The sequence below is a fragment of the Dendropsophus ebraccatus genome, chromosome 6, assembly GCF_027789765.1.
Source record: "Dendropsophus ebraccatus isolate aDenEbr1 chromosome 6, aDenEbr1.pat, whole genome shotgun sequence".
Lineage (NCBI taxonomy): Eukaryota > Metazoa > Chordata > Amphibia > Anura > Hylidae > Dendropsophus > Dendropsophus ebraccatus.
The window spans coordinates 25,216,075-25,234,126 of NC_091459.1; the positions used below are offsets into that span (position 1 = coordinate 25,216,075).

The window sequence follows — 18,052 nt, forward strand, 5'->3', positions numbered from 1 at the left end:
ATCGGCGCTCGTTTGCTTTCGGCTGCTGCAGCCGAAAACGAACGAGTGCCGAGCCGAGGACGGCGCCATCTTGGACGCGTCCCCGGCCGGCATCAGTAACGGAGATCGCTCCTCCGGGACAAGGTCCCGGAGGAGCGATCTCCCCCACTAGACACCAGGGAAACGTTGCCTCCGGTAATCGGAGGCAGCTGTCAACTTTGACAGCTGCCTCCGAATAGCTAATTAGCGGGCACGGCGATCAGACCGTGCCCGCTAATAGCAGCGGTCCCGGGCTACTTGCGGCACCCGGGATCGCGGCACTTCAAAGCGGGGCCGCCGCGCGGCCCCGCTTTGAAGTGCAAGTGAGGACATAGGACGTACCGGTACGTCCTATGTCCTTAAGAGGTTAAGGCCCTATTACACGAATCAACTTTTGGCCGTTATGGACGATAATCGTCCTGTGTAATGGTACGTTTACACTGAGCGATAATTCGCCCAATCGATCATTTAACGATTTTGAATCAATCATTTGGTTTTTATAACGATCAGCGTTTAGACAAATAAATCGTTAGAAAAATCGTTTGAAAATTCGTAAGAAAAATCGTTATTACGATCGTTTTTAGGATCGCTTAAACCCATCTTTTACATAGGGTAAATCGGTAAAAGACTGTTTACACAAAGCGATCTGCGAATTTTCAGCGAACGACGATTTAAAAACATGTTGAAAGATCAAAATGAACGATTTCTCGCTCTTCGTTTGATCGTTTGCTGTGGTTACACGGTACGATTATCGCTCAAATACGATCGTTTATGCGACAATTCGAACGATAATCGTTCCGTATAAACGCAGCATAATAGACAACGATGAGCCGATGTGCACAATGTCAACTGATCGTTGTCTTTCAACATGTTGAAAGCTGAACGATCTAGATAGCAGCAATATGCTGCCGTTGTCCCGTGCAATAGGAGCAGCGGCACCAGATCGATGCTACCTTCTGTGGGCTGCCCGGACGATCTAGTGATCACCGGCGCTCGCTTTCTCCTCTGAATAGACCCAGTGTAATAGGGGCTTTAGTGCAGGAGCCACAAATACCACTCAACTGCAGTGAGGCCAAAACTTAGCACACACCCTGCTCACCATCAAAAGACTGTAGGTGTTCATTAAGGTTCACAGGGTTATTAGCATGTAATAAAGTGATAACATCTAACTAGTTTAACCTGTCACTGTTTTGGTTGGTGAGGTCACAACTCTGGATTCCAATTAATCCTAAAAATAAAGAGGCCATCGAACTGAATGGGGCATTGCTGCAGTTTTGCCACCAATGGACCAAAATTTGGTAAGAATTTGTAAAAGAGAACATGTCTGCCATTAATTATTTTGTTTAGGGGATGTAAGGACTTTGGGGTAGATTTTTGTGTTATGTTTTTATAAATTTTTCAATAAAACTTGAAGGGAGAATTGTCTTAGTTGCCCCTAGCAACCAATCAGATTCCACCTTTCATTTTTCAAAAAGTCTGTAAGGAATGAAAGGTGGAATCTGATTGGTTGCTAGGGGCAACTGAACCAGTCTCACTTTACACCATATATTACCGGTCCATGCTCGGCCTGCTTAGCCAATCAGTGTGCCGTCTTGCCATACCCACTGATTGGCTAAGTGGGTCGTCAGGGAGGCAGAAGCCACAGAAGAAGGCCGGAGCGCAGACCGGTAATGTATACACCGGGCCGCCGCGAGTTAAGGGGGGCGGGGTTTACATACTAGCAATGGAATGAAAATTCCGCTGCGAGTATTTAAACCTATTCAAATTGACTTCAGTTGTAATTTGGACGGGTGTTTTTTTTTTTTTTTTTTTTTAAAGCGGATGCATTTTTTTAATTTTTTTTTTTACTTAGTGTGAACATAGCCATACAATGGGATCTATTTCACACTGACATTATAATAAAAAAGACATTGCAACATATATAGGTGTTTGCTGGATACAAAATATATCACTGACCATGTTTCTATATAAAAAAAAAAAAACCAAAGAACTGAGGTGGAAACTATGCACAGTGTGAACCCGGCCTAATCTGTCCCTATACGTCCATATTATGTATAGGACCTTATTATATTATAGGAACAAAGTACTGTATGTGCATATACTGTATAGGACCCTATTATATAGAACCATATTATGTCCATATTATGTATAGGACCCTATTATAGTATATATTATAGGACCATATTATGTCCATACAATGTATAGGACCCTATTATATTATAGGACCATATTATATCCATATTATGCATAGGACCCCTATTATATTATACGACCATATCATATCCATATTATGTATAGGACCCTATTATATTATAGGACCATATTATATCCATATTATGCATAGGACCCCTACTATAGGTATTATAGGACCATATTATATCCATATTATGCATAGGACCCCTACTATAGGTATTATAGGACCATATTATATCCATATTATATATAGGACCATATTATGCATAAGACCCTATTATATTATAGGAACATATTATATCCATATTATGTATAGGACCCTAATATATTATATATTATAGGACCATATTATGTCCATATTATGTATAGGACCCTATTATATTATATATTATAGGACCATATTATGTCCATACAATGTATAGGACCCTATTATATCCATATTATCCATAGGACCCCTACTATAGGTATTATAGGACCATATTATATCCATAGGACCCCTATTATATTATAGGACCATATTATATCCATATTATATATAGGACCCTATTATATTATAGGACCATATTATGCATAAGACCCTATTATATAATAGGACCATATTATGTATAGGACCCTATTATATTATATATTATAGGACCATATTATGTCCATACAATGTATAGGACCCTATTATATCCATAGGACCCCCATTATATTATAGGACCATATTATGCATAAGACCCTATTATATTATAGGACCATATTATATCCATATTATGCATAAGACCCTATTATATTATAGGACCATATTATGTATAGGACCCTATTATATTATAGGACCATACAATGTATAGGACCGTACACAGCCAGGGATCCCTGTGGTCAGGGTAATGTCAGCAGGTCACACTATGGAGTGACTGCTCGTGTGCACTGAACTCGTTCCCATCCCCAGGGGATTGGCAGCAGCCTGACAAATCTCTCCCTGCGCCATCTGTGCGCACATTCCTCTCCCCATCAGCAGATAAGCGCCTCTTATCTTCTCCAAACACGGAGGAGAGGTGAGAAAAGCCGAGACACGAGCCTGAGCCCTCAGCGCCTCACGTCAGCCCGCGCCCCGCACTGCGCATGCGCCCCGCCCAGTGACTGAGGGGCAGCCAGGCCTCCTACCAGGGGAGCACTCACCTACATGGCCCCTGTAACCCCGGGCAGCTGCCGCTTATCTGTACCATAAGAGCGCGCTGGTAACGCTACTAGTGTGAATTGTGGCTTGTATCATCTGTCTTGTGTCTCGTACCATGGGCTGACACCATGTTTATATACAACATAAAGGTTATCGGAGAGGGCAGAGCACATATGTACATCCCAACACACTGACCTGCAGGCACCCACAATATCACAGATAGAGAGGAGACGGATGGATATAGATAGGACAGAGAGAAATATGAGACACATGGATGATAAAGATGGATGGAAGCGCGATAGTAGATAGATAGAGAGAGAGATAGATAGATAGATAGATAGATAGGAGATAGATAGATAGATAGATAGATAGATAGGAGATAGATAGATAGATATATATAGAGAGAGAGAGAGATAGATAGATAGATAGATAGATAGATAGATAGATAGATAGATAGGTGATAGATAGGAGATAGATAGATAGATAGATAATAGATAGGAGATAGATAGATAGGAGATAGATAGATAGATAATAGATAGGAGATAGATAGATAGATAGATAGGAGATAGATAGATAGATAGATAGATAGATAGGAGATAGATAGATAGATAGATAGATAGATAGGAGATAGATAGATAGGTAGATAGATAGATAGATAGATAGATAGATAATAGATAGGAGATAGATAGATAGATAGGAGATGGAGATAGATAGATAGATAGATAGATAGGAGATAGAAGATAGATAGATAGATAGATAGATAGATAGATAGGAGATAGATAGATAGATAGATAAGGAGATAGATAGATAGGAGATAGATAGATAGGAGATAGATAGGAGATAGATAGATAGATAGATAGATAGATAGATAGATAGATAGATAGATAGATAGATAGGAGATAGATAGATAGATAGGAGATAGATAGATAATAGATAGATAGATAGGAGATAGATAGATAGTAGATAAATAGATAGCTAGTCCAATGATATATATCCCGCAGCACACAAAAATAAGTGAAAAAAAGTGAGGTTTATTCCATCAGTGAAATAACATGCAGCACTAGAAGTGACGCGACGTTTCGATGATCTCCATCATCATTTTCAAGTGAAGATGGAGATAATCGAAACGTCGCGTCACTTCTAATGCTGCATGTTATTTCACTGATGGAATAAACCTCACTTTTTTTCACTTATTTTTGTGTGCTGCGGGATATATATCATTGGACTAGCTACAGAATCCCTGGTCGGGATTAACCGCTGGCACCACATGTTGCTCTTTGGAGTGCTGCTCTATATTATTTACTAGATAGATAGATAGATAGGAGATAGATAGATAATAGATAGATAGATAGGAGATAGATAGATAATAGATAGATAGATAGATAATAGATAGGAGATTAGGAGAGATAGATAGATAGATAGATAGATAGATAGTAGATAACAGATAGATAGCTGCAGATGGTGTGTAGTATCCCAGGCCCTGTCAGCTGTGGGTGAGGTCAGGGGGTGGACAGGGCTGTGGATGCCATCAGGGTAAGGTGACTGCTCTGTCCTGCCCGTGGACCTGTGGAGGTGTCACTCACACGTCTCTGTTATATCTGTCCCCTCACCATCTGGGCTCCTGCACGAGTCCATTATACACACAGGGGGTGAGGGCCTCCTCTGGGCTCCTATAGCCACCATAGCTGAGGTAAATAATGGGCAGGGCCAGGCTGGGCTATAAAAGCTGCCAGGGGGCTAACAGCCCAGAGATCAGCTGGAGGGACAGTGTGCAGATGGAGCAGACTCTGGTGAAGGGGCAGGCTGGCTCGGAGGACTGCAGGCTATCCTCTCTGGATGTGGACTGCCTAAGCTGCAGATGTCTCAGGAGGAGGAGACCCTACCCAAGTGGATGTATCCGTGTTAGCAGGGGGGCAGAGCACAGGTAATACATGTATACAGGGGCTGGGGTAATACATGTATACAGGGGCTGGGGTAATACAAGTATACAGGGGCTGGGGTAATACATGTATACAGGGGCTGGGGTAATACATGTATACAGGGGCTGGGGTAATACATGTATACAGGGGCTGGGGTAATACATGTACATGTATACAGGGGCTGGGGTAATACATTTATACAGGGGCTGGGGGCCATGGATGGGATCAGTGACCTTTATCCTATTGTATTATACAGTGATCATTAGGGGTAATGTTATTACTGTAATATAATCCTTACTTTTAGGCATGACTACCTGTATGTGTAGATTTAATATACTTTTCTATGACTAAACACTAATCCAGGGGAAGGGAACCTTGGTCTCTCCAGCTGTTGCAACACTACAACTCCCATCATGTCTGGACAGCCAAAGCTTTAGCTCTAATCCAATCACATGTGGATTAGAGAAATTTTATGTTTTGTTTATTTTTTTTTTGTCATTTTATGGCATATTATTACTCAGGAATATACATTATGATAGGCGGGGTAGTAGATATAGCAGCATGGACAGCTCACAAAACTCTGTGACTCATATTAAAGGGCATTTAGAGCGACTATAATATATAAAAGTTGTCTTATTCTGTATTTTTCACTAAAAGTGCCTGAAAGGGGTCATTCTTATAATCTTTGGTAGTGGTGGTGGTGTAGAGATGCAAGCTGGGAGCCAAGTTTCCCTTAAAGGGGTTATCCAGCACTACAAAAACATAGCCACTTTCTTCCAGAGAGAGCACCACTTGTCCCCAGTTTGGGTGTCTCTGGGTTCTGTAACTCATGGAGCTTAATTGCAAACCACACCTGAGCCGGAGACAAGAGGTGTGCTGTCTCTGGAAGAAAGTGGCCAAGTTTTTGTAGCGCTAGATAATCCCTTTAAGGGTACAAACACACACGGCATATACGCTGCGTATTTACTGCTGCTATACGCAGCAGATTAGATCTAAATAACTGAACACAGTATCATATCTGCTGCGTATCTGCTGCATATCTGCTGTGTGTGTTTGTACCCTAAGGGTACAAACACACACCTTATGGCCCTATTCCACGGGCCGTTTTAGAGGAGCAAACGAGCGCTATTAGCGCTCGTTTGCTCCTCGTTCGCCGCTCGCTGCCGCCGCTATTCAACGCGGCTGCAGCGAGCGGGTGAGTGCGGGAGGGGCGGCGGGGTGCTGCGGGGGGGCTGCTCGGAGGATCGCTGATCGTCCGGGCAGCCCATAGGATATAGCAGCGTCTGCTGCCGATGCTCCTATTCAGCGGAGCGACGGCAGCAGATCGCTGCTATATCAGTCGCTTGTTTTTCAACATGTTGAAAAACAAGCGACTGCAACGATCAGCCGACATGAACGATGTCGGCTGATCGTTGCACTCTATTCCACGGAACGATTATCGTCCGTAGCGGTCGATATCGTCCGAAAATGAACGATAATCGTTCCGTGGAATAGGGCCATTATACGCAGCAGATCTGCAGCAGATTTGATGGTGCAGGTTTGATGCCGTGTTCAGTTATCTAGATCTAATCTGCTGCGTATTTGTTGCGTATTTGCTGCGTATCGCAGCAGTAAATACGCTGCTTATACGGTGTGTGTGTTTATACCCTAAGGATGGAGCAGTATTCATGTGTCTTCAGCACAGCCCTATTCAGACATAGCTGAGGGCAGTCATAGCTGCCAGACATAACCAAGGGCACATGCGTGAAAACCACCCCGTTCTGAAGGAAAACATGGTTGAATCAGACACTTATACCTACTCTACGTTTTAATGATGGCACAACCTTTTTAAAGGGATTATCCAGCGCAACACAAACATGGCCACTTTTCCCCCTCTCTCGTCTCCAGTTCAGGTGTGGTTTGCCATTAAGCTCCATTTACTTCAATGGAACTGAGTTCCAAATCCCACCCAATCTGGAGACAAGAGAGGGGGAAAAGTGGCCATGTTTTTGTATCGCTGGATAACCCCTTTAAGTTACAGGCTTACAGCCTACATCTGCTGTGTCCGAGGCCAGTATAATAGACCTAACACAAACACATTTTGGTGATGCCGTCAGTTCAGGTCATTATAACCACGGTTGGACCAGGACTTGTAAACATAATATGAATGTAACAATGGGGGAGATTTATAAAACATGGTGTAAAGTGAAACTGGCTCAGTTGCCCCTAGCAACCTATCAGATTCCACCTTTCATTTTCCAAAGAGTCTGTGAGGAAAGAAAAGTGGAATCTGATTGGTTACTAGGGGCAACTGAGCCAGTTTCACTTTACACCATGTTTGATAAATCTCCCCCAATGTGTTTATATTACACACATATAAAACTAGACTTACTGTATAAAGAGTATTAAAGCCTCTTTTCCCATTTCCCATGTCTATTTGTTACTATGCTTTATTTTGTCAATAATACAATAGTTTGTCACCATTTGTAACTTTCCCTCTTGTAAATTACAGGCCTCATGTTTCATTCTGGAGACCATGGACTCAAAGCAGCTCCAGAAAATTGCTGTCACAAAGCTTGGTGAGTATAACAACCCATGGCCAAACAATGGACCTTCTGCTATTTCCATGATTTCTTCACACTTGAAGAGGTTATCCAGCGCTACAAAAACATGACCACTTTCTTCCAGAGACAGCACCGCTCTTGTCTCCAGCTTGGGCGGGGTGTTGCTGCTCAGTTCCATTGAAGTGAATGGAGCTTAATTGCAAACCGCACCTGAACTGGAGACGAGTCGTGTTGTCTCTGAAAGAAAGTGGCCATGTTTTTGTAGCACTGGATAACCCCTTTAACCCTTTAAAGCAAGAAAAATAGGATATTGCTAGTCACTATATATATATATATATATATATATATATATATATATATATACTGTGTGCAGGGTGATACATATGACTTGTGCATTAGTATGTGTAGTTGTATAGTTATAGTCCTGTATTTCTGTGCTGTATATACATTTATACCTGTATATTTCTTCAGCTCACCAGTAGTATCTATAGTTTTTTTTTATCCAGGTAACAGCTCAAAGTCAGTGCAAATCTAGATAATATTTTTTGGCTTGAAGACAATCAAAAATGTGTCTTTTTTCTTCAAAGCAACTATTTTCAGAAAGTTTTAGATTTGTAATTCTATTTCAAAATCTTTAGTCTTTTAGTACTTATCAGCTGCTGTATGTCCTGCAGGAAGTGGTGTATTCTTTCTAGTCTGACACGGTGCTCTCTGCTGCCACCTCTGTCTGAGACAGGAATGTCCAGAGCAACAGCAAATCTGCATAGAAAACCTCTTCTGCTCTAGACAGAGGTGGCAGAGAGCGCTGTGCAAGACTGGAATGGAACCCCTCCCTGCAGGACATACAGCAGCTGATAAGTATGTGAAGACTTTTTTAAAGTGTGTGTGATTTTAAAGTATGTGAAGATTTTTAAATAGAAGTAAATTACAAATCTATATAACTTTCTGAAACCAGTTGATTTAGACTAAAAAGATTTTGGTTTAAAGGGGTTATCCAGCGCTACAAAAACATGGCCACTTTCCCCCTACTGTTGTCTCCAGATTGGGTTGGGTTTGAAACTTAGTTCCATTGAAGTAAATGGAGCTTAATTGCAAACCGCACCTGAACTGGGGAAAACAGTAGGGGGAAAGTGGCCATGTTTTTGTAGTGCTGGATAACTCCTTTAAAGTTGGTGTATATATATCAATCTGTCAAAGTCAATCTTTCCTATAGCGCCAGTGACTGATCCCATTAACCTTTTGTGTTCTGCTGCTTTATCGATTACCTCTTCACATAGAAAACATATGAAATGTCTCCATGGTTGAGCGATCAGTGTAGAATACAGGTCATAATGTGGCCTTTCTCACACTATGCTGAGAAGGTGCCGTGATGCAGAAAACAGCTTGTACCCATGCTAACATGCTCCTTCTTTATCCTAGCCATATGCCAAAGGCCTGTGTGAAAATCGTCAAGCTGGACAGAAGCCTGTAGACTACAACCACCCTGTGAGGTAAGACGTGTTACTGTTAAAGAGCGAAGTAAATGCTGATAGCAAGTAGTTAAAAGAAAACAGATGTTGAAACCAGTCCCTTTTTTTTTTTACGTATGGACAGTGGCTGGGAGACACGTTCTTTCGTTCATATAGGAGTTTTCGTATGTGCTTAGAGCAGGGGTAGGGAACTTTTCACTGTCCAGACATGATGGGAGTTGTAGTTTTGCAACAGCTGGAGAGCCAAGGTTCCCTACCCCGGGCTTAGGGTACTTTTACACAGAGCGATTTTTAACGACTAACGATAAACGATCGCAAACGAGATTGTTTATCGCTAACCTGAAATCGTTTACCATATTACACAGAACGAGGGCCGTTAGATACGATCATTATTGCGATCGTTACTATGATAGTTTATTCCTTCTGATCCCAGCAAAACAATGTGCAATGTGCAATTACACTGAACGATTAGTGAACAAATGCAGAACTTGAGCGAACGAATGCGGAATTACAGCGAACGATTAGTGAACGGTTAGCGAACGATTAACAATAATTTTAGGTTCAGATCTAAATCAACGATCAACGAGACACGAACGATTTTTCGATCGTCGCCTGCAATTACACAGAACGATTATCGTTTAAATTCGAGCGATATAACGACTCACCCTTATTTTATTTATTTTTTTACGGAAATACAGATGCCAAAAGGTTACAGTCCGTTGAAAATAGCGGATCCCATTGATTTCTATAAGAGAATCCGCAAAAAAATCTAGGACATGTCCTTTTTTTAGGATTGGTTTGCGTCCTTGGAATCTATTGATCGTGTGAATAGCCGAATAGACATTAATGTGCACTAATTCTAGTACGGAATTGCGGATTCATAGATTACGGGATACAGCACGTTCACACTACGGAATCGGCAACGAAATTCCCATTTCAATTCTTTGAGTGGCGAGACGCGGAGAGCGGAGGCGCACGAGCCCTATCAAACAGATAGCAGGCAGGATTCCGCGTATGGGGGTTACACACAGAATTTTGGCGCTGATTCTGTAGTGAACGGGCCCTTATGGTGCGTTTACACACAGAGATTTATCTGACAGATTTTTGAAACCAAAGCCAGGAATGGATTTGAAAAAAGGAGAAATCTCAGTCTTTCCTTTATGACCTGTTCCCTGTTTATAGTCTGTTCCTGGCTTTGGCTTCCAAAATCTGTCAGATAAATCTGTCTGTGTAAACGAACCATTAGACTATGTACATGTACAGACAGCTCCCCTCCCAGCTCCAGTCTCGGTATATGGGTGCACCAGACCTTCATGATCAGTTAGAACCTTATTAATCAAACATGTTATTGAAAAACCTGATGGCAAATTATATATCTCTCCCTGAAAAATAGTAGTATTAATAGATTTTTTTTTTTCTTTCAGATTATTTTGGCCCAGATCTAAGCCACTAGATCTCATGTATGTGGAAGCAGACGACTTACTAAAAAGTTTTCCAGTCCAGGCCACCTTATCTTTCTACGACTCTGAGTCAGACACAGACAATGATGAAGAGAACAGTGAAGAGGAGCAAGATTCAGGATTTGAATCGGACTGATAATTGTGTACATATATTATATACATACAGCATCTTAATTGTGAGTTAATGTAGCGGGCCGTCTGTTCTGTATGCTCATTTCTTGGAGTAGCGAGCGTCCGTCTGAAAGACCGTCCTGCATTATAACCCTGCAGTAACTCATATCTTACCGTGCAGTGGCCCTAACAGAGATAACCACAGGTCGGAAATGTGCAAAGATTGGTTGTCACTTTCCTTTCCTAAATCTTTATAAACTAACCATATATTTAAATATATATATACTGTATATGAACTTAGCAGTTAATGTAAAAATGTGTATTATATAATTATTTATTTTCATTCAATTTCTTTGAATATTTTTATATTATTAATAAAATATTGAAAAATCAGGTACCATGTGTTTATTTCCAAATATTACACTCCGGTAAAAATCTTTTTCTTTCAAATCAACTGGTATCAGAAAGTTTTATATATATACAGTGTATATATATATATATTTGTAATTTACTTATCAGCTGCTGTATGCCCTGCAGGAAGTGGTGTTTTCTTCTCAGTATAACACAGTGCTCTCTGCTGCCACCTCTGTCCATGGCAAAAAAACTGTCCAGAGCAGGAGAGGTTTTCTATGTGGATTTGCTACTGCTCTGGACAGTTTCTGTCTTGGACAGAGGTGGCAGCAGAGAGCACGGCGTCAGACTGGAAAGAAAACATTTCCTGCAGGACATACAGCAGCTAATAAGTACTGGAACACTTGAGATTTTTAAATAGAATTACAAATTACAAATCTATATAACTTTCTGAAACCAGTTGATTAGAAAGAAAAAGATTTTCGCCAGAGTATTCCTTTAATTTCTCATACTTCCAATTGAAAATGAAAATATTTTTGGGTAACTTTATAGTGGTTTACAGGTTTAAAAAAAATTAAGGAGCTGCTAACAAATACCTATACTCACCTGCTAAATCCCACACTGGTCTCGCTTTACATTGTTACAGAGTTAATGTGCCATAATGAAATGGCCACTAAAGACAATATATACTCAGTGTCGATCTGGGGCCCACCAGAGGAAATGATTCTTGGGGCCCACCAATGAAGTACCAGTGAGTAAAGACATGTCACTCAGTGTTAGTGCAGGTTCTAAAGCTGGGGACCCACCGGAGGATTCTCCAACCCTCTGGTGGGCCAGTTTGGCACTGTATATACTAAGATCAGGGACGGTCACATGACTGCAAATCACTGTCCCAAACAATGAAACACAGGTAGTTTATATTATGTTAACAGCTGCTGTGTATAGAATACAGCAATTAGTAACATTTTACTGTATATATGGAACTAATATTCACAATGTATAACTGTGTCACAGCTATAGAAACCTGTTTGACGAGAGATATATGTCATGTGGCTCAATGAGATAAAAGCCATTTTATTGTCCTGTGCTACCACAGTTGGTTCAAAGTACAAGTTTAGCTATATGTAGTATGAATACCCCCCCCCCCCCCCTTATACCTATTTAACCCTTTAAGATCCAATCCAGGCCTTGGCTTGAAAATTGTATATAAAAATTCTTAAAAACTGCGCTATGTGAACCTTGCCTAAAGGACCGTGCTTGGTCCAAATTGGGTAAATTGCCTCTGTTGGTTGTGTAGCTCACAACATAGAATCTGAATGTACATGAAAATATTTTTTCACTATTATTATTATGCCTTTTTAATACGTCATCAGCATTTATAGCTCATTTAGTTAAATGCATTGTTATAATATATTTTTCTACGTGACATTTGCAGTTTGTTGCTGGGTTTTCTTGTGTGTGTCGCAATCTGAGCTCATAACACTCACAAAGTCAGAAGTGTGAAATGACCATTTTAACCTTTGGTGTCATGGCCAGCTGTTGACATGTCAGTGTTTACATCTGTTTTCTGATAGCTGCAGTTTAACTCTATGGACGTGGATCTGTATGGGTGCAGAGTGTCAGCACTGTGCTGCTAAGAGTTCTTAACTTTACACCTAGGTTAGGGTTACATTGGAGGTCAATTGCTTTTGCAGATTCTTCTTAAAGTGTGCTGCCCCATTAGCCCGTGTCACTTCAAAGTATATGGGTAAAAGCTGACTTTTCTAGGATTACAGCTTTCTCAAGGACAAATCATGTTCAATGAATGGTTTATCGAGTACACAGTATCATTACTATAGCCCGTCTTACACGTAGCGATTATCGTTTAAAGATTCGCAATAACAATCGATCACTAGTGAAAACTATCGATTTTATAACAAACGATTCTGAGGTTTATACATTCACTGATTACTGTTATGAACTATCATTTTTACGTTCATAACAGTAAATTGTTCCTCAGGACTACCTACACAACACGTTTTATCGGTGAAAGACCTATTACACAAACAGATATGCGAAAGATTGGCGAACTACCAACGATAATTTTTCAACATGTTGAAAAACAAAAATGAACGATTTTTCATTCGTGGTTCGATCGTTGGGTGTTATTACACGGAGAGATAATCGCTAATTTTTGATTGTTATATCGAATTTTTAAACGATAATTGCTCCGTGTAATAGGGCCTTATCCTGTTTGACTGGTCCATTGTATATGTAATATGCAGGACCCTACAATCCTAAAAATGCACTAAACTGCCTAATTTACATATCTAATAGCCTACAAAGTTACTGAAAATGGTGCTGAGGATCCAGGTAAGAAAATGACCTTTATCCTCAGTGCCCCATGTGCTATAGGGACATATCATATATATATTGTGGTCCAAAAATAGATGGACCGTACGTGTAATAGGGTTATGAAGAGGGAGATTTATCAAACATGGTGTAAAGTGAAACTGGCTCAGTTGCCCCTAGCAACCAATCAGATTCCACCTTTCATTCCTCACAGACTGTTTGGAAAATGAAAGGTGGAATCTGATTGGTTGCTAGGGGCAACTGAGCCAGTTTCACTTTACACCATGTTTGATAAATCTCTATAACCAAAATAATATACCTGCTAAGGGACTATTGGTAAAGGCTGTTTACAGGCCTAGATTTTTATGGAATGACAGAAAAGATTGGTAGTGGGGTCTGTCATTCCCCTCCTAGCTAGTCCAGGTTTCACATTCGGCCCAGGTCCTGACCAGTCACCAGTGTCCTCTAAATTACCAACAGATTATTTTTAGACAGGTTTACACTCTATTATATGACGGCTTGATTATTCAGATAATCGCTCCATATAATAGGACGTTTACCATTTCTGCGGACACCAGTATCTTTGAATGGACGTTACTAAATATTACTTCAGAAGGGGCAGGGCAGAAAAGATGGCCCATTTACAGGGAACATACACTTATCTCTGACTGGTCGTGTATGGAGTAGCAGTATAAATGTAAGCTATATTAGTAAGTCACCTTGAGTCGGTTATTGTGGTGTGAGTACATATGGCTGATGTAATGCTATTGTAATCACTTTGGACTTTGCACATTACTAGGTCAAAGATAAACCACTTTGTCTCTCAGCGAAACTAAAGTCCAGAGGATAAGCATCTCTGCACTTCCATTTTCTGAAAGAAAAATTGCAAATTAAAGGCCGGCAGCCTGCTGGGGGAGGGGGGGGCAACATGTTCATTCTTTAGACTGACGACAGAATCCGCCTGTGCATAGAATGAAGTCTATGACACTGGTGGAGACGCACGCACGCGCCTCAGTCCGCGAGCAGGTGTGAGCTGCGGAATGCGTGACAGGTTATGTCGCCATTCCGTAGTGAGCATGCACCCTTAAAAGGAAAAAAAAGTATACGGCGCAGTCACAAGAGTGACCGCTACAACCCTTATAGCTGACCGGGCAACTATAGAGATTTGATTTGATGAGAGATTTGCTAGCAGGTTACAATGCTGTGATAGGGCCCTATTATGTTTACACAAAGCGATAATTCGCCCAATGGATCGTTTAACGATTTTGAAGCAACGATTTGGTTTTTATAACAATCAGCATTAATGCTGCGTTTACACTGAACGATTATTGTGCGAATCTGCACGATAACGATCGAATTCGAACGATAATCGTACGTGTAAACGCAGCGAACGATCGAACGACGAGCAAGAAATCGTTCATTTTGATCTTTGAACGTGTTCTTAAATCGTCGTTTTTCGTTCGCAAAAAAATCGCAGATCGTTCCGTGTAAACAGTCGTTCACCGATTTTTCCTATGTGTGAGATAGGCTTAAGCTATCGCAAAACGATTGCAAAACGAATTTTCCGTACGATATATCGTTCCGTATAAATGCTTATCGTTATAAAAAAAATCGTTACTTCGAAATCGTTAATCGTATGATCGACCGAATTATCGTTCCGTGTAAACGTAGCATTAGACGAATAAATTGTTAGAAAAATTGTTAAAAAATTTGTAAGAAAAATCGTTATTGCGATCGTTTTAAAGATTGCTTAAGCCCATCTTTCACATAGGGTGAATCTTTGAAAAACTGTTTACACAAAGAAATCTGCGAATTTTTAGCGAACAATGATTTGAGAACATGTTGAAAGATCAAAATGAACGATTTCTCGCTTGTCACTTGATCGTTTGCTGTGTTTACATGACTATCGCTCAAATGCGATCATTATTGCGAAAATTCTAACAATAATCGGTCCGTGTAAACGCAGCATAACACGGGATGATTATCGTGCAAAAAATCAATATTTTGATCGAATTTAAACGATAATCGTTCTGTGCAATTGCAGGCAACGATCAAAAAATCGCTCAGATGTCGCTGATCGTTGATTTAGATCTGAACCTAAAAAAAATCGTTAATCGTTCACTAATCATTCACTAAGCGTTTGCAGTAATTCCGCATTTGTTCACTAAGGCTAGGTTCACACTGCGTTTTCAGCATCCGTTTAACGCATCCGTTTTTTGCAAAAAACGCATGAAAAACGGATTGCAAAAAACGGATTCATTTGTGTGCATCCGTTTTTCCATTGACTTCCATTATAAAAAAAAACGGATCCGTTTTTTTTGGCGGACCAAAACGGACCAAAAACGTTGCTGACTCTATTTTTCTGGACGTTAAAAAAAACGGATCCGTTAAACGGATGCTGAAAACGCAGTGTGAACCTAGCCTAATCGTTCAGTGTAATTGCACATCGTTCACTGTTTTGCTGGGATCAGAAGGAATAAACGATCGTAGTAACGATCTTAACTGACGACCATCGTTCTGTGTAACATGGTGAACAATTTCAGGTTAACGATAAACAATCTCGATTGTGATCGTTTGTCGTTAATTGTGTAAATTCGCTCCGTGTAATAGGACCAATAGACTTGAGTCCTTAAAGGGGTTATCCAGCGCTACAAAAACATGGCCACTTTTCCCCCTACTATTGTCTCCAGTTCAGGTGTGGTTTGCAATTAAGCTCCATTTACTTCAATGGAATCAAAACCCCACCCAACCTGGAGACAACAGTAGGGGGAAAGTGGCCATGTTTTTGTAGCGCTGGATAACCCCTTTAACCAAATTTGCAGTACAGGTTCACATCGATTACATGTTCAGAATAAAATTATATCCAGATCAGATGTTCTGGAAATTGGTTGTGCATGTAACCTCAGCTGTAAGTAAACCAGTCGAGCAAGAAAAATCCATTCATTAGTGGGTATAAAGGCTCATGAAGAGTTACATTATACAGTATTCATATTCATGTTGGAACCCTTTCCCGGCTCTCTACTTTATTCACATTGTGTTAAAAATGAAATCATATATGAGCACTGGATATTATATTCCATTCTCATCAGGCGGGAATGAACACATTACTCAGTCAGCTCCTTGACAACTCTTCAACACTGAAATATCCAGGCAGGCAATGGGGTCATGTGACTGTTCTCTTAAAGGCGGAAGTAGTGGCAGCGTAGGAACAGAGAGGAGTAAACTGAAACCACAGATTGTGATGAGAATATTCAGAGAGCTGGAAGGAACAAGTCAGGAAGCATCATGAGCTTTATACCAAGTCTCTCGCCTGGTACCTGGATATTGCTGGCAATCCTGTTACTGTTGTTTTTACTGTGAGTAAAAGTACATGTGTACTATGACTGCGACTGCTAATGTTTAAAGGGATTATCCAGTGCTACAAAAACATGGCCACGTTTCCCCTCTCTTGTTTCCAGATTGGTTGGGTTTCAAACTCAGTTCCATTAAAGTCAATGGAGCTTCATTGCAAACAACACCTGAACTGGAGACAAGAGAGGGGGAAAAGTGGCCATGTTTTTGTAGCGCTGGATAATCCCTTTAATAACTATCATCTGTATAGAGAGAGTGAAGCCATGTATCTGCTGCAGGCAGCTCTACCGTCCATACGATGCATGGTTTAGAGGTATTGCTCATCTCTATTAGACATTAGGCTGGGTTCACATAGAGCAGTTTGTTTTTTTATGGTATTTTTCTGGAATTCTTTTCTGTGGCCAGATGTCACACAAGGTCTATAGTGAAATATTAAATGCACTATAAAAAAAATTAGTGAGATTTACTAATATGTTTGCACCCAGACCGTGTCATAAAGCGTTTAAAGGGGTTGTCCAGCGAAAATCTTTTTCTTTCAAATCAACTGGTGTCGGAAAGTTATATAAATTTGTAATTTACTTCTATTTAAAAATCTCAAGTCTTCCCATACTTATCAGCTGCTGTATGTCCTGCAGGAAATGTTTTATTTTCAGCCTGACACAGTGCTCTCTGCTGACATCTCTGGCCGAGACAGGAACTGTCCAGAGTTGGAGGGATTTTCTATGGGAATCCCCCTGGAAAATCGCTCTTCCTGCAGAAGTGTAAAGAGTATGGAGGCTTTTAGTTCAGATCAGCTGCCAATCTAATAACTATGGGGAATGGCACTAAAAAAACCAGAGGAAACAATGATCTAAAAGACAGAAAAGACCATCAATCCTTCAAGACCCTAACACACCTTTAATAACTGAAAACTGAACGATCATTCAGCCGTCAGTTACATCTCTCTTTCACAGCCCGTCGTCTCCAAACACAGGAACGTTGGGCGCCGCCGAGCATTCCTGTGTTGTCTATGGAAATGGGTAAGCTAAGCTAGAGCACTCTTGCTGCGGCTTATCTCTGACTGCACAAAGGGGTCGGCTGTGATTTCGGTGGTGGTTCTAGGCAGCCCCATACACCTTATGGCTATGTTCACACTACGTATATTTTC

At 40.7% G+C, this 18,052-nt stretch overlaps 2 protein-coding genes across 2 annotated transcripts in view; both read left to right on the top strand.

The window, feature by feature from the left end:
• Positions 1–4,549: 4,549 nt before the first annotated feature.
• Positions 4,550–11,171, top strand: LOC138794705 (protein ripply2.2-like). The gene is made up of 4 exons (XM_069973533.1): positions 4,550–5,294; positions 7,781–7,847; positions 9,252–9,322; positions 10,726–11,171. The coding sequence occupies exons 1-4, from the start codon at positions 5,068–5,070 to the stop codon at positions 10,895–10,897; spliced, it is 537 nt and encodes a 178-aa protein (XP_069829634.1). The 5' UTR covers positions 4,550–5,067; the 3' UTR covers positions 10,898–11,171.
• A 5,580-nt stretch (positions 11,172–16,751) lies between these two features.
• The window catches only part of LOC138794706 (cytochrome P450 3A9-like), a 38,400-nt gene continuing 37,099 nt past the window's right edge, over positions 16,752–18,052 (top strand). Inside the window, exon 1 of the mRNA XM_069973534.1 lies at positions 16,752–16,910. Within this exon, the coding sequence (XP_069829635.1) occupies positions 16,840–16,910 (71 nt within the window). The 5' untranslated portion in view covers positions 16,752–16,839. The remainder of the gene's footprint in view (positions 16,911–18,052) is intronic.

Coding starts and splice junctions, on each gene's coding strand:
- LOC138794705 (XM_069973533.1), top strand. CDS start 5,068: ATGGGCAGGGCCAGGCTGGGCTATAAAAGCTGCCAGGGGGCTAACAGC. Junction 5,295..7,780: donor AGCAGGGGGGCAGAGCACAG/GTAATACATGTA, acceptor TGTAAATTACAG/GCCTCATGTTTCATTCTGGA. Junction 7,848..9,251: donor AATTGCTGTCACAAAGCTTG/GTGAGTATAACA, acceptor TCTTTATCCTAG/CCATATGCCAAAGGCCTGTG.